At 38.0% G+C, this 17791-nt stretch overlaps 1 protein-coding gene across 6 annotated transcripts in view; it reads right to left on the bottom strand.

The window, feature by feature from the left end:
- The window catches only part of smoc1 (SPARC related modular calcium binding 1), a 76724-nt gene extending 59173 nt beyond the window's left edge, over nucleotides 1-17551 (bottom strand). For all 6 annotated transcript variants that reach the window (XM_067454976.1, XM_067454977.1, XM_067454979.1 and 3 more), the window contains exon 1: nucleotides 17175-17551. In XM_067454976.1, the coding sequence (XP_067311077.1) occupies nucleotides 17175-17279 (105 nt within the window). In that variant the 5' untranslated portion in view covers nucleotides 17280-17551. The remainder of the gene's footprint in view (nucleotides 1-17174) is intronic.
- Between the last annotated feature and the right edge of the window lie 240 nt (nucleotides 17552-17791).

Below are 17791 nucleotides of genomic sequence, written 5' to 3'. Positions count from 1 at the left end.
CTATGCGAGACTTAAGGGGATAGTTTACCAAAAAATGAAAATTTCTGTCATGAATTACTCAACCTCATGTTGGTCCAAACCTGTAAGACTTCCTTTCATTTGTTTTGCACAATCAAAGCACTTGCGTTGCTTCATAAAACTGAGGTTAAACCACTGGAGTCACATGGATTACTTTAATGATGTCTATTACTTTTCTGGGGCTTAAAAGTGGTAGTTGCGTAGCTGTCAATGGAGAGACAGAAAGCTCAGATCTCATTAAATATATCTTCATTTGAGTTCATTTGAGAAGTCTTATGGGTTTGGAACAATGTTAGGGTAAGGAATTAATGACAGAGATGTAATTTTTGGTTGAACTATCCCTTTGGGCTCTATCATACACCCGGCGCAATGAGACGACAGGTGTGACACAAGACACTAGTTTCAGCCCGACGCGGTTATCATTTTCACGTCCAGCACCAAGTTGTTTAAATATCAAATGCCGTCGCATGAGCCCATCTGTTCACTCATGAGCGTGCTGGTCTGTAAACCAGGTGTGTTCAGGAGCATTTTTGGTGTGTTCCTATTTTGAGGAACTGCTAAAACTTTTCTAACAACTAGTGTTTTGCAGTTACTTTTGTGGTCACAAGGCACTTTGAGTGGATGAAGTCAATTCCCTCAAGATCACACAAGTGTCAAAGCAGACTACCCAAATATCTATTTTTCCATTTATAAACTAGCACACATGAATATATAATTATAGTGACCTGCAAACTCTTTGGGGGGTCAGAGGGCATTCTTTTTGTGATTTTAACATAAATGAAGCATTCTGGTGCAATCTGACAAGAAAATAAAGAACTTACTCGGAGACAACTCTGTCTGGTCCGCAAACTACAATTCACAAGCAAACATTCATGAGAAGTGATAAGGAAATAACGCAAGATTACACGTACATGAGTTCGGAGTTCTTCCATGAGACTGGAATTGTTATCAAAAATGATTAATGACCGTGTGCTGAATTGCAGCAAAAAGGAGAAGAAAAAAGATTGAAATGGTGCGGGGAGCAAGGACTGTGTTCAGGTAAATAAATACATTTGCAATGTGCGGATGGTCAAGCAAATGTTTGTGCTTTGTTTCTTTTTGATAGAATTTTAAATATATCTATTAAAATATTGATATTCTGATCTATAATTCCTCCCCAAACTTCCCGCTGCCCTGTGCCTTGCGCTCTCATTGGCTGTAGGTCATCACACATTTCACACAGCAGATGTACATTTCATTCTCTCAGATCGTGATGTCTTTGATCATTCACACTGCGTGATTTGTCACTCGTGTGAACGAGCACCGATTTGGCCACGATTTCAGGCATTTGCTAGCCTGGATTCCAGCCGAATTTAGCCCCACCCACAAAATGTTTAGGTCGGGCAGTTCGGTCTAGTGATGGGAAGTTTGGTTATTTTCCGCGAACCGGTTCTTTCGGACAGTTCGTTTCAATGATCCTATTAAAAAAAACGGATCACCGGTTCTTTTACGTCTTTACGTAATGACGTCATTTCTATCATACCAGCGGATGAAAATACATTCAAACACATTCATATAAAGTATTTCTAATCAAAACTTAGTATAGTAATAATTATTATTGATATCATCATCATCTTGGATACATTTTTTCATTTATGTTTTGCAACAGCACTTAATACAGCCACTGTCGTGCAAACACTGATGTTTTACACGGATTAAATAAACTTACATTGACATAACATACTTACACATATCCTTAGTTCACCCGTGCTCATGTATCAGCATCAGCTGTCCCAGTCCGAGAGAAACAGTTCGGTTACGACGCTATCACGCATGCTCAGTATCTCCGCTCACCGGTTCTCAGAATCAAACATGTCCGAAAGATCGAACGTGTCCGGTAGAAACGGTTCTCGATTCTGTACTGGTGATCCGAGAACTGTTGCAACCCGGTCGATCTGACTCGAGAACTGCTGTATCAGTGTGTGTGTGCTGAGCATAGGGTGCTGAGCTGCGAACTGCTGCAAGCTGAATATGTGTCTATATCATACCTACTGTTTTGATTACATTTTAAAATGTGTATCGACTTGTTTATTAAATAAGATAAAAGCTGTTCCTGAAAATATCATGGATTATTAATAAAACACATAAATGTTTAATTTGACCGTTTTACAATCCGTTGTTTCCAAACTTTAAAATAATACTGTGATAAGACAGCTTTGTTATGATGTTTCCAAACGTGATTAGTTTTATATACTTTCGTTCCTCTGAACAAATAATACGCATGCGCATTCATCGGCTCATCGGTTCTCAGTATTGAACGTGTCCGACAGAAACGGTTTTCGATTCTGTACTGCTGATCCGAGAACCGAAAAAACAACCTGCGGAGAAAACATTTGAGAATGCGTCGCTCCGTTGCTCTGATTGGTTGTAGGTCTATCCAATTGAGGTCCTTCCTGGTTGGGTTGAAACACGCCTCATAATCACAGCCCAATGGAGCAGTTTCAGACTCATATTCTGACTAGAATTGAGTATGAGCACGTCAGGCTAGGCATTTGTCGCAATTTCGCAAAACCTGTCAGCGAGTGAAAACCGGGCCTAAAATTTTACTGTGCATAAGTACATTTTTTGACTAATTATGTTTCTAAGGAAAATGTTATGTTATATGACAGTTTTATTGACGTCTTTCAAAAAACACTGATTGAGTGATTACATGTGACATGCAACATTTCAACATTCTCTTTCAACATACCTTCTGATGTTCATTAATGTTATTTTCATGTTGTAAAACGCTTGCTTAAAGGGGGGGTGAAATGCTGTTTCATGCATACTGAGCTTTTTACACTGTTAAAGACTTGGATTCCCATCCTAAACATAGACAAAGTTTCAAAAACTAATGTTGGACGTTTGATGGAGTATTTCTGTGTCAAAAATACTCCTTCCGGTTTCTCACAAGTTTCAGAGAGTTCTTCGAGTATGGGTTGGCTTGACGTGAACAGAGCGGAAGGTCCTTGTATGGGCCGTACGGGCTCTTCTCCCGGTAGGGTGCGCGCGCGCGTGACTAGAGCGAGAGAGGAAATGCACGCCCATAAACTCTCGCTCAGGTGCAGATCCAGTCGTCCGTGAACACTTATGTCGTTATAGTCCGCGCCACGCTCCACTTTATTCCTATGGGTGTAATCAAGCGACTTCAACGCTTCAGCACAGCATTCCGGGAAGGCAGCGCTGCATTTGAACCGATTTGAACGCAGAAATGACGGGAAGCTTCACAACATCACGGATCTCCACGGTCACTGCTGTCACAGGACTTCACCAAATCAAACCAAAGAAGTATGTTTTTGACGGAGCGGTCCCAGCGATAAAGGTTCAGTCCTGCTTTGGAAACAGGCGGTGAGTTAAACTGCTTCAAATGTCTATGTTGTTGGCTATCGTCACGTGAGTAAACATCAGTAAACGACACGACCGTGTATAACGTTAGTTAATTTATCAATGGAGCATGCGATCTATGGTGTGTGTTTAAATAGATTTGTTTACCTGACCACTAACGTTATAGGTGTCAGTAAAACCACCCAAACTTAAAAAAAATCATGTCATTCCAACTAGATAAAGTAGGATAGAGAGGGATAGAACTGATGGCCATATTTATCCTATGGGAACTGCGTCACATGAATTAGTTTTCTTTATTTCTATAAAAACTATTAGTCAACAACACATAATCACTTGCTAATTGTAACATGCAAGTAACGATCAAGTAAAGCATTTCTCGTCACTGGAATAAGCACAGTTGCAGCTCGTTGAGAACAGCACAACTTAACCACAAGGTCTACACTTCACTATAATGGTAACCTGAAAAAAATCAACCCAACATAACACAACTTTTAAATGTCCAATATAACTGTCAAATATAACATCAAACATTCACAGGTCTTTCCCTTCACTAAAAAACAAACAAATTAAACAGCACTTCATTTCAACATTTACTCTCCTGAGGCATCCCTATGCAAAGCATGCTGGGAAATAGAAATACACTGCCCAGTTCAGTCAGCGCAACATAAATAATTAATGTAGTCTCAACACAAATGGTTTAGGTTAACTTAACATTTAACAAATTTGATTTCATTTACCCCAATAAAATCAAATAAAATGACACAAGTAAAAAACTAAGATTTCTGTTGTTTCAGCTTATTTTATTTTAATAAACTGAGCAAACAGCTAGAATAATTTTTTTTGAGTGTAGATGGTTTTGTTACATCCATGGCGTGCCCAAAGTAATTGTTTTTATTATTAAAATAACTTTAATTGTTATTAGCAGATCCTCACCCCAAGCACATGCTCTACACTTCACCACAATGGTAACGTCCAAAAACACTAACATAACACAAACTTTTAAATAACAATCAAACAAAACATTAAACATTAAAAAGTCTCTCCATTTTCTCATCTTGTTAGAAATGCATAAAATAGCACTGTATTTAAACATTTAATCTCCAGATTCAGCCCATTTGCAAAGCATGATGGGAAGTGAAAGTCCTATTTGTTCGGCTAACTTGATTTAATCATGTTATTTCAAATTAAACACATCAAGTTATGTCAAAGAGTAACGGTTTTAAGTCAGTTTAACATGAATCAATCACATTTGAACCACAAACCTGATTTAATGGTGTTAAATCAATATTAATTGCTTAAATAAAGTGAACAGCATCATAAGTTCATTTTTTGAGTGTACTCCATTGTTGTTCTCTATATAACGTTACACTAGTCTGATGTGCAAAACCGTTTTGCTTGCTACTGCTAAAGTTTAGTCGCATACAATAGTCCATAAATCGAATCATGTCCTCATAAACTGCGAGTAAAGACACACAAATGTTGACAGGCCACTAAATACAGTACATACCACAGAGACGGACGTCCTGCTGCTGCTGTATCTCCTGTTCAATTTATTTCAGCCTCCGGATCTGATTCTGGATCATATCTGTATTAGCTGAGATAGCCATGGGTTTCTCCACGCTTAAGGACATCACCGCTTTGTGCGCACTCGTCATTCTTTAGCTCCACCCACTCGATACGCCTCCAGGCGCTCGTTTTTTTCCGGAAAGACTCGGTACAGCCTATATTTCTTTTATAAATATAATAAAACTAAAGACTTTTCGGAGATATGAAGGATGCAATACTACTCTATAGGTACTCAAGATCAGTGATGCCAGTAACGCGTTACATAGTAACGCGTTACTCTAATCTGACTACTTTTTTCCAGTAACGAGTAATCTAACGCGTTACTATTTCCAAACCAGTAATCAGATTAAAGTTACTTATCCAAGTCACTGTGAGTTACTATTTTAGTCATTTTCCTTTGTAAAAACCGACAGCTTATCAAAGTTCTCAGCCCGAGGGCTGGAGCCGTGTTTTTTATTTATTTATTTTATTTTTTACATTGTTGCAGCCATTAAAATAGTTCAGTTTTGTTTTTAATGTCAAAGTAGTTATTTTTCGTTTCGTTTTTTATTATCCTAATTTTGTTTGTTAAATTAAAGTTTATATAGGCAAGACAATTCAAGAGTTGGTTTGAGAGACTAGGCTATTAAACATGCGGTTAACTCACTGGGTCGTCACATAAAAAAATTAAAACTTTAATTTAACAAACAAAAATTGCTCCAAACATTTTTCTAAATGAACTTAAAAAATTAACGAAACGAAATATAACTACTTTGACATTAAAAACAAAGTAGGCTAGTTATTATACCACCACAAAGGCATTTCTGACGAGCTGAGGCAGCTGATAGATTAGCCTACTGCTCACAACATGCTCGCAACGGTGCTCAAAAAACCCGAAACGGGCTACACAATCTAAACAAACAAAAAAAAAAGTACATGCAGGTTGTCTTAGAGCCTACCTTACACTTCAGCAAAATTAATATAAATCCGATCTTCAATTCCCGCGGTATATGCTCATTTAACGGAGTTCACATCAAAGCAAAAGATTCCAGCATTTTATTCAGCAGCTCATTTTAAATTCAATGATCGCAATATGAGAGAGAGAGCGACCTAAGCACTGGTAAGATCATTAGTCTCATTATTTTATATTGAAGATGATTGTGTTTTGTGTGACTTATTTTAAAGTTTCATTTACGGCCATATGCGTTGGCTTGCTTTACTCATCTGCAGCGATGTTGCAGTAGCACCGTCATATCTATCTGACTACAACATAACACGCTCTCACACATTTATTTTTTAATTATTTGCCAGGAGTAAAATTTACACATGTGGTTTAAACAACCAGATATATTTACATTTGTCCGGTTTAGTTTGAAATGCTTTCATGCACCTTCTGAATTGGTTTGTTTGAGTGATCGGAATTAAATACGTCTGGAAAGACTCTCGGAAGGCATTTAGGCCTACTCCTGGTCATTTCGCAATCAGATAGATACCTGATCAGAGAAAACGAATGAAGGAACCAGTTGTAAAAAGGCCATAACTCTAGCAGCTGCTCTGAAGAAACGGACTCTTTAACCCTGCGCGAGCCATATCTTGACAGTGGCGCAAGCTATCATGGTCTCATGTTGTTTCCACCAGCACATCTCATTGTTCATTTTAATTATTAAAATAAATATAAATGAAGGAGAAGCCTAAAAAAGGGGGCGTAAAAAAGTCGGGACCGTCAGTCTCGGGCATAAATACAATAAAGTGTGTTGCCAAAAACGGTTGTCATTTCTATTTTGAGGCGGCAGCGGTGTTGTCGGCAACTGCTGAATGTAACTAATAAAGTAACTTGTAATCTAACTTAGTTACTTTTAAAATCAAGTAATCTGTAAAGTAACTAAGTTACTTTTTAAAGGAGTAATCAGTAATCAGTAATCAGATTACTTTTTCAAAGTAACTGTGGCAACACTGCTCAAGATTGACATGAGATTGACTGAAACTGAGTGTTTCATCCCCCCCCTCCCCCCCTTAAACTGAGGCGATCTGTCACGTCACATTTTAGCTAAAAAAAAATGCTTGAGAGATGTCTATGGTCTCACTTCAGTCTAAGGGAAATTAGCCCACTTCCAATTATTATGGGGAAAAAACTCATCAGAATAACACAAATCAAATAAATTACATATTTTTATTCAAAACAGCAAATTTCTACAAAAATCAACTCGTTTAAAGGTATCTCTTTTGTGCATTTATTTATTTATGAATAATTAATTTATTTGCGGCATAGGTGCCTTTATTCCTTTTGGGTCTGCTGTATGTAATTCATTATTGCATTGCAAAGGTTTCTTAATGGAGCGAAATATCTGTTCAGTAGTCAGCAATCCATAAATCCCACAAATTCTCTGACACTGCTAAACTCATATGTATATCATTAAAAACAATCCTCTTGTTGTTTAAACAATTTGTTAAACACTTTTTTTTTCTAATTTAACATGATCTACAAAAATGTTCTTGTTTTTCAGTTTGCGGTTTATGACTAATGTTTCTTCTTAGCACTCTATTTTTGAGAACAAGGATACTCTTAACTTTTGCCTGGACCGCTCACAATAAAGCGAAGATTTCTGGACGAGCTGGAGACACAAGAGAAATCTCATTGCACAGATGGATTTTTATTCTTGGCAGGCATTCTCTCTCTCTGTGTGTGTGTGTGTGTGTGTGTGTGTGTGTGTGGTATTCACAAGGAGTGCCAGAGCTACTCTCTCTAACGTGTGAAGCACTCATTACCTTTAGGACGAATAACAACAAAAAGCTGCCTTCTAATTGACTGTTAATTAGCGGGCCAAGCTGACGTCCCTCAAAAAGGTACAAAAAGAAGTAAGCATTCTGTTTCAAATTAGAACTCAATTTCAAACATTATTTTGCAGATTTTCAATGTATAAGGTTACACTTAAATATGCAATGACCAATGGTTATGTAATAATAGTGAAATAAATCACTTAAAGTTATTAACTTTTAGTGCATACATGGAAATTGAAAAGCAGAGTGTGAGAACTTTGCTTCTAAAGCAGCTTTGCATTATTCAGTAACCACTGTCAGATTTCATACAAAGAATATCTGAAATCATAATCCCTCTTCTCTGATCATTAGACAAATTAAATCCAGGCTAACGGAAAATCTGTTTCCTGAACTTCCTACTTTGTCACTCTAATGATAAGACTTGGCTAAGGAACAGACATATTAGTTCTTCTGGTGAATATCACTGACTGTCTGAACTAAAAAAACTAAACTAAACTAAACAGGAAGGGAGGAAGGAAAAAGTTAATCCATGCATTAATGACCTCTATTCTAGATTACTGTAATGCATTGCTAGCTGGTCGTCCTGAATTCTCAATAAACAAATTTTTAAATTAGTCCAAAATGCAGCTTTTACCAGGTCAAGAAAATATGATTGTACTGTAAAAAAAAAAATCAGGTCTCCAATTGAACATTTTCTAGTGACTGATCACATCAAATTTTTTTAGTTGGCTAAACTGAATTTCTGTGAATGAAATTGCATCAAATTTGCCAAACTAAAAAATGTAGATGTGATCAGTCACTAGAAAATGTTCAATTGGGACCTGGATTTTTCTTTACAGTGTATATAACATCAACATTATTATCTCTACGGTTTACAGTATTTACAGTTTATTGGTTTATATGGTTTATCTCCTGTGTGTTTAACTGATCTTCTAACGCCCTACAATCCATCATGCTCTTTGAGGTCACACAACTCTGGGCTTTTGGTTGTTCCTAGAATATCTAAGTCCACTAAAGGATGGAGAGCGTTTTCACAGTTGGCTCCTAAACTCTGGAATAGCCTTCCTGATAATGTTCAGGACTCAGACTGAGCTGAAACTAAAAAAAAGCCAAACATTCACATAATGCATCTCATAACCTAGTACTTCAGTTATATCAGATCAAATGCACACGATTCATGTTATTACATGCTTAATGTTACTAACAACAGCTACACTAATTATTTCATTTAACTAAAGAGTACACCAGCTCCCATTTGGATCCAGCCTTTTAGCAAGACTTCAGATGTCCCAACACCTGTCAGGACTTTAGATGAAACTCTGAATCAACACGCACCAATGTAAAATTTAACAACAATAATTACTTCAATAAGCTCATAGTTTCTGCCTCCTCTCGTCCACAGTCAGACCTTCCTCTTCAAATCAGACTCATTTATTTTTTAAATTAGGATAATTAAATTGTCATGGGTTAGTTCACCTAAAAATGAAATTGATGTCATTAATGACACACCCGTGAGACCGCCAATCATCTTCGGAACACAGTTTAAGATATTTAATACTTATATATCATGTATCCAAGTGTATGCACACCATACTGTCCATGTCCAGAAAGGGAATAAAAACATCATCAAAGTAGTCCATATGTGACATCAGTGGGTTAATTAGAACAGTGGTTCCCAAACCTGTCCTGGAGGACCACCAGCCCTGCACATTTTGTATGTCTCTCAATATCTGACACACCCATTTCAGGTCTTGCAGTCTCTACTAATGAGCTCATAAGTTGAATCAGGTGTGTTAGATGAGGGATATATACAAAATATGCAGGGCTGGTGGTCCTCCAGGACAGGTTTGAGAACCACTGAATTAGAATGTCTTGAAGCATCGAAAATACATTTTGGTCCAAAATAACAAAAACTACGACTTTATTCAGCATTGTCTTCTCTTCCTTGTTTGTGTTCAATCCTCAAATAAAGATTCAAACGGTTATGAATCAGTAAATCGATCAATTATTATTATTGCTGCGTTCCTTGCTCGTATCCATGCTGCATGGATGGGCAGGGAGTTCTTTCTCAGAACAGAACCATATCACCAATCCAAACTGTTCGCTAATAGTCAATCATCTTTGGCAAACTATCAAGGACCCTAAAGACTACAGCTGTAAACACATCTCTTGAGGCCAGGGGAGTGAGGTTTACACGCGCAGCGCTTACTAAACTACTCAACCCCCAATTCCACACATTTGTATAATTTGTTGGGGGAAAATAATATTTTTGGTTTCGAAACCATATACACTACAGGGTTTCAGCAATTTCTTCAAATCTAGATTTCAGACAGACATCCAAACACACAACAATCAAAGTTGTCTTACATTCTTTAGGAATATGTTGTTTACAAAATTCTTTTGGTTATTTGTCCTTAGAGTTTGTAGCAACAAATGAAAACATGCTGACTAAATAACCAGTAAATATTGTTTGTCCATTTATGTAGCACAATAAGTTCTGTAGACATCAGCAAAACACAGACAGCAGAGAAGATCCCACTCCAGGATGACAATATGGCAAATTTGCGAAGTGCTTTTCGGTTGATGAAACCTGCTATGTGATGACTAATGGCTGTCCGGTGAGGTAAAAGAGACACTACTTTTATCGGTCTGTAATTGAAGCCTCTGGGAGGCTGGTAATCTCTGGTATTTTCTCAAAGAAAGCCGTATCATTAAATGCTGATAGTCACTGCTATCTCTCCACAGCAAAATGCCATAGCACTGACCCAGAACACATTCTCTCTGTCAGAAAACCTTCCTTATCCAAATCCCAGCTGTCGCTCTCTGTATATCAAGCACACAGCGCTGCTTTTGGCCCACACAGGGAGACCAGCCTTTTGTCCACTGACTCCCTGTATATGTCTCCCAACTTGTCCCCTGTCCCTGACACACACATATTCTCTCTTTACTCAACTTTCTAGTACTGTCTTGCTCTCTCTCTCTCTCTCTCTCTCTCTCTCTCTCTCTCTCTCTCTCTCTCTCTCTCTCTCTCTCTCTCTCTCTCTCTCTCTCTCTCTCTCTCTCTCTCTCTCTCTCTCTCTAATTTAGTCTAGAAACTACACACACACTAGGGGTTGCATTTGACAGGTTGTGCATATTTTGCACCCAAGACAACTGGTTGTATCTTCATTGATGCATTTTGAGAATCATACACTCTTGCTTAGCCCCAAAAATAACCATTATCTAACTCTCTTAATTACTTTTGACCATTCAGGGCATGTTACTGAGCATCAGAAATTTCAGATTTTTGACAAATCTGCGACAACCCATCATATTTTCACTATTACTTTGTGTAATATGACACTGAATATCATATCATATTACTCACACGTGGGGGATGGGAGAACACACTCACAGCACTCAGCTCGCAGCTGCATGTTCGGTAAAGCAGAGTAAAGTAAGTCTTTGAACTTCTCAAACTAATTCCTATGAAAGTTAAGCTTTCAAAGGCATGAACTGAAAACTCGCCAGACTGAACATGCGCTGTGAATCTATGCCGCGGGCGCGTTTACCTCAGCTCTCATCACGAGCTCAGGTGACCTCACAGGGCAGCGAAGCATTCTGGGAATTGTTGTTTTTCATCCCCATGAGACAAAAATACGTTTTCTGTCCTTTCTCAGTCTAGAAAGCACTAAATAAAAAAAATATTTCACATTTCTACTACATTAATGGCCCAGTTTAAATACAGATTCAACTTCCCAGCGCTGAAGTACTTCATGTCAAAATGATGAAAATTTGTTCCGCTTATTTGGTGCGCACCAGGGTTCGGATGGCAGCGTTCACACTTATTTAAATGAAACTTACTAACAGAGCAATCACACGGGGTTCACTTTAATATAACCAAATATGCCAAGTGCAAACACATTCTTAGTGCACATAGCCTCTGTCAAATTATAGTGATTCTGGTATGATTTTAATAATAGTACAAGTTGTTTGAACTGAAATCTGCAAGCTTTTCTATGCCATCCGCATCATCTCAGCTGTACGGACATTCTCTCTAGACTGAACAGCGAAACCTGATGATGCTGTACAGTGTGTCATGAGTTAATTTAAGGAGACCTGCAGACTGATTACTTTTCTAGACTATATAGGCCCTGTTTACACCTGGTATTACGATGCATTTTGGTCAATTGGATCACAAATGCATGTGGAAACAGGGTCTAAAACATTTTAAGCTTGTCCACTTTTGACCACTTCCACAAGAAGGCGAAAAAACACATTTGACCGGATAGATCCAGAGACCCTCCCTTCGAAGAAATCAGGACAGAAGTGGTTAAAAGCAGACAAAAGAGACTGGACGTCTACTTGTGATCCGATCGACCAAAACACATCTCAATACTAGGTGTAAACAGGACTTTATTTGCCTGGTTAAAATTAGAGCTTGTGCAACACACACATCACTCTTTTGAAATCCATTCAGATAGGAAACATACATAAACTCTCTCACCCACAAACACACACGACACTAACACCTGAATCACTGGGTCACTGGTGTGATGTGGACCGCTCCAATAAAATAGCAGAGAGGAGGGGGAAGGGGGCTTGGCTCATCTGCGGAGTTGGGAGAATGTTGTCTTGGCATGAAACTCACACTCGCCTCGCTGTGTTTGTTCTTTACATGACTTTACGAGGTTTCAGTGATGTACTCGAGCAGGTATGTCGTATACACCGCTTATGTGTCCGTTTCTCAATCACGATTATGTCAGGTTAGGTTAAGCTCTTTTTAAAAAGGGCAGCTTAACCAGAATGCCATGATGATTTGTTTGTGTGGATACTAGCTATTTGTAAGAAAAGTGTATGGGAATGCTTATGTCGTATCTTTTAATTGAACAACTGAATGAAAACATGTTTTTGTCATGTTGGAAAAAGTTCACACTCTATTAAGTCCATACTTCAAAAGGAAGGGAACATTAAAGGGTTAGATCACCAAAAAATGGAAAAAATGCAAACCCTTCAGTTTTTCCAAACCTGTATGAATTTCTTCTGCTCAGCACAAAGGATGATATTTTTATGAATGTTGATGAACCAATCAGACACCACCATAGTATTTTTTCCCCCAATATGGTAGTCAGTGGCTGCCGAGATCTGTTTTGTCACAAACATTCTCCCAAATATCATCCTTTGTGTTCAGCAGAAGAAAGACATTTAAACAGGTTTTGAACAACTTGAGGGTGACCAAATGATGACATTGTTTTCATTTTTGGGTGAACTATCCCTTTAAAGTGCTCTAAAGTGCTCTAAATAGGTGACCTGTTGAAAGTTACACACAATACTACAGTATACAATATACCAGGTTCAGTCTGTGAACCAATTAGGCAAAACATTCACTTTTTTTTAGTAGACTACATTACAGGTAGCTTATGTTATGTGATCAGTAGCTTGTCTCAGTATATGATTTATTTCTGTCATATAGCTTTTTAATTTTAAATAAGGTCTTTGACATTGTGTTTTGTAATGGAGCTAATAAAAAACTACACTGTCAAAAAAAGGCAAATTTTGAACTTTTGCAATCGACTTGGATGTTTAAGTTATTTCAACTTAAATTATGTTAAACTGACTTTAAAAAAGATTTACATCTTGTATAACTAATAAAAACAAGTTTAACATTTCTTAACTTATTTTGATGAGTTAAAACAATGTCAAAACATATGTTGTTATAACTTGTTATTGAACATATATTTTTTTACAGTGTACTCTGCTTCTGTCAACTCAGTGCTAAAGTCAAATTCATCATCATTTATTGCTAATAAAATGATTTAATTCCACATTAAACTAAATTGACAATGTGTTTCCTATTGAGGTATACTCAAGCTGTAAAGTTTTATTTCTGTTTTTCTGTGTTGTCTTTTTAAATGTCAAGCCACCATGAGGATCATGTTTGTCAGACTGTTAACAAGTAAATAACAGCGAATGTTCACAGTGACCTTTGCACGGGAGCAGATTAAGTGCGTAATTTGTTTGATGCTAAAATACCTTAACCAGCCTTATATACACTGACAAAAATGTAATAGAGATTGATTCACTGTGGCGCTATAAAAGCACAGCCAATCATGTGAGATTGGGGGCAGGACTATCTGTGAGTCCAGCCAATGGCAGATGAGAGTGTTGGGAAAACTTGCCTTTGGTGATGCCAGCAGAAAGAAATTACACTTAACCCAAAGATCTTAAAATGAGTGGACCAATGTTGGTATATTCACTGTTCTCAGACACATCACTGCATGTTGACAGAATTAAATCCTCAGAAAATATTATCTTCTAAGTCTGCGGCATGTTAGAATTGGCTGGTTCAAAAAGCTCTGAATTACCGTGACTGGAAAAGTGTGCTAAATTTATGTTAAATGTGGAAAAGGAAACCTAAAATCCCTCTACTGTCAAGGGACGCTTCCTTTCTTTCTCTCTTTTTTCTTTTTTATGTATAAACCCAATCACCCAATTGGCTTTCAGGAAAGAGCTTGATCCTGTTATTGGCCCAAATACGTCTTCCAGCCCAGCACCGCAGCCATTACTCCTCATGAAAGTTTGGGTTCTTGGAGCTGACAGCATTCAGAGATAAGCTTTTACAAATGAGGCACAGAAGGGAGGAGAACTTTTGAAGCATTTAACTCCTGATTTTTTAATAGCTTTTTCAACGCAACCTTATGGCCTCCTGTAATGATCAGATGAGGACGATGAAGGATGTTTTAGCACTGTGGAGATATTTCTGCTTTTGTTTTCTGTTGCTGAGCAAAACTAATCACACACACACACGCATGCGCGCGCACACACACACACACACACACACAAACCTGGTTCACTATTTTTTGGGGGGACTCTCCATAGACATAATGGTTTTGATACTGTGCAATCTGTATACTTTCTCCCCTTACACTAACCTTAAACCTAAACCTACCATGACACAAAACTTTCAGCTTTTTTACATTTCCAAAAATACATTCTGTATGATTCATAATTTTGTTTCCTCATGGGGACCTCAATTTAGTTCCCCAAGGTGTCAGGAGTCCCCATGAGTCTGTGTGCATTCAGGTTGAAGTCCCCACTGGGATACACACACACACACACACACACACACACACACACACACACACACACACACACACACACACACACACACACACACACACACACACACACACACACACACACACACACACACACACACACACACACACACACGTTGGTCTATGTGGTTTACAGGGACTCTCCATAGGCGTAATGGTTTTATACTGTACAAACCGTATTTTCTATCCCCTTACACTGCCCCTGCCCCTAAACCTACCCATCACAGGAAACATTCTGCATTTTTACTTTCTCAAAAAAACATAATTTAGTATGTTTTTAAGGCCGTTTGAATTATGAGGACATTTGATATGTCCTCATAAACCACATTTATAGTGTAATACCAGTGTCATACCCATGTAGTTATACAAATTTGTGTCCTCATAAACCACATAAACAGGCTCACACACACTGCTATTACAGTGCTTTTTAGTCTCTATAGTTCTTGACAAAATAAAATAAGCAGATATAATACTGCAAGAGATACAATTCTGTGGGTGATAATGGCAAGAAAAAAATGAGAAAGTGGCTGCATAAGTACAGAAAAAATAATTAATTGACAAAGATTAATGCTTCTCAATTCTTCTAAACCGCTCTCAATAATGAGCACCACAATTTAATAACAGAATAATCATGCAAAAACTTGGGTGCTGCTTTCAAAATGCATAATCGTTTCTCATCCATAATTAAGAAACAAATTTAGATGTATGTGTGTGATGTGAGTTAGGTACAGCTGAAGAGTAGGATTTCCAAGGAATTTATTTTGATACACTTTTAAAACCTAGTTATATATTTCAGTGAGGTGCAGTGTGTTCCATGCAGATTAACTGGTTTGGAAAATATTTCCTGAAGACATTTTTTTTTACCTTGCTGTTAGAATCTTCTCAGCAAAATAGTTTTTACTCTGTTCATTTTTGGAGATAAATATGGTATAGTAATAGTAATATATAATATAGTAATATCAGTACATTTTGACCTTGAGGGGACATTTTTTGGTCCCCATGAGGAAAAAATCACACAGAATGATCTTTTTTTTGCAAATCTAAAGTAGCAGAACGTTTTGTGTGATGGGTAGGCTTAGGGCTTAGGTTTAAAGGGATAGAATATACAGTTTGCACAGTATAAAAAACATTACGTCTATGGAATGTCCCCGTTAAACAATGTGTGTGAAACCCACCTTGTGTGTGCGCGTGCGCGCATCAGATTTTTGTTCCTCCCACCCCCTCCAAACCACAAGTATTACAATACCTCAGCAGCATCCACAAATTTCTCTCTTCTGCTCTCTTTCTGATTTGTACTCACTTTCACTCTCAACGGTCAATCTCAATGGTCTCAGTGCACAACTGAATGGACATTTACCACAAGAGCTCTGCGGCAATCTTGACAAACCATTCTTCTGTCTGAATTGCTCAAATACTTGAGGACATAAAAGAATGCTGCGGCAAATACAATTTCTGGGGCAGGTTTCCATGCCTTGACCGGTTAGTGTTTTTAATCACACATGCTCCTTTAATTGTCATTTTTTCAAATACTTTTCTACTAAAACAAAAAGGGTGTTTCCATCACCTTGACACAAACTGAAATCCCAACACGTGCATTTGCATTTTTTAGAGGGTCATTTATTAAAGGCATCATATAGCTCAACTATTCAATATTGTCTGCAAACTGATTCAGCCGCAGAAAGAAATACTCCACACAGTTGTCTTTGTTGAAATCGTATGAAATGCTGCATTGGAAAGGCAATGGTCCTCTTTTCTATGGGCACAGAGGGGTGCACAGGAAGCAAAAGACCTTTATGACAAAAGGTCAATGGGTGTACTCAAGTCTCACTGACAATGTGCCTCAGCAAGCAAAACCCAACTATTCAGCTGAATCACCAAAAGATGCTCTGATGTTGGGTTATTATGCATTATAGAATGTTTACTCATAGTAAAAACTACTAATATGTATACAACTAATAATAAGTAAGGGTTTCAGCTTTTTCACTGAATGAAAGAGAATGAGTAGCCCTGCTGATCAGGATGCAGTGCAATATACTTTAAGTCAGTGTCACTGCATAAGGCAGCAAAAAGATGCTGTACAAAATGGTTTGTGCATTCTAGTGTGTCTAAATAATATTTCCTAAAACTGTGCATCACTAGAAATAACTAATAGTAAACAATATATTCTGAGTAGGATGTGGTTAAATGTGACACTTTGATTTAATGACATTATTTTCATACATAGAAACACTATCAGAATATTGAGCTACATCTTTATGCATTGACATTGATACAGAATAAGCACCTTATGCGTCACATCGACAACTTTGAATGACGCACTTAAGTTATCAGAATGACAAATGCGTAAACGAGCGGCGTTACGCGCGGACTTACCCGAGGACCACTGGACTTCTGCGCTGAGGCTGCAGGCAGGCACATCATCATCAGTAGCGCGTGGGAATACAAAAACACAAAAAGGACCAGATTGTGGCAATACATTTTGTCTGACGTTGAACGATTAAGACAACTGACAGCCTACGGACAAGATTAAATTAAGAACTGGCAAAGGTCCCAAAGTTGCAGGAAATTCCAAAAGTTGGTTCCCAGATAAATTCGTCCTCAGCGGGTTTCTCCTTTACATGTGTGCGTTTTCATAGTGCCAGAGAGCACGCGGACTAGATGATGATAGTCGTAGTGATACACTCTTTCCACTGCGTGGGATGTACTGTCCTTTCCAGAGCTACAGGTTGAATAGTTTGTCTTACTTTGGGACGCGTTTAAAAGCTCAGGAGGTGGGATTGCTTGGCGTGATTGACAGTGGAAACAACCAATGACAGCGCAGTTAGACGGGATGGGGGGTGCAAAAGTCCGCGGATTAATCATCAGTCCACTTGGTTACAGCAAGAGTAATGACGCACAACGCGCTACGGCTTTGTTTGACACAACTGTTCTATACGCAACCTTATACAACTTATTTCTTCATTTTTAGTTGTTTAATTAAAATAACAGAG

The sequence above is a fragment of the Pseudorasbora parva genome, chromosome 10 (genome assembly GCF_024679245.1).
Source record: "Pseudorasbora parva isolate DD20220531a chromosome 10, ASM2467924v1, whole genome shotgun sequence".
Taxonomy (NCBI): domain Eukaryota; kingdom Metazoa; phylum Chordata; class Actinopteri; order Cypriniformes; family Gobionidae; genus Pseudorasbora; species Pseudorasbora parva.
Note: the sequence above shows the minus strand (reverse complement) of the source record. Positions and strands in the feature narration are given on the sequence as shown.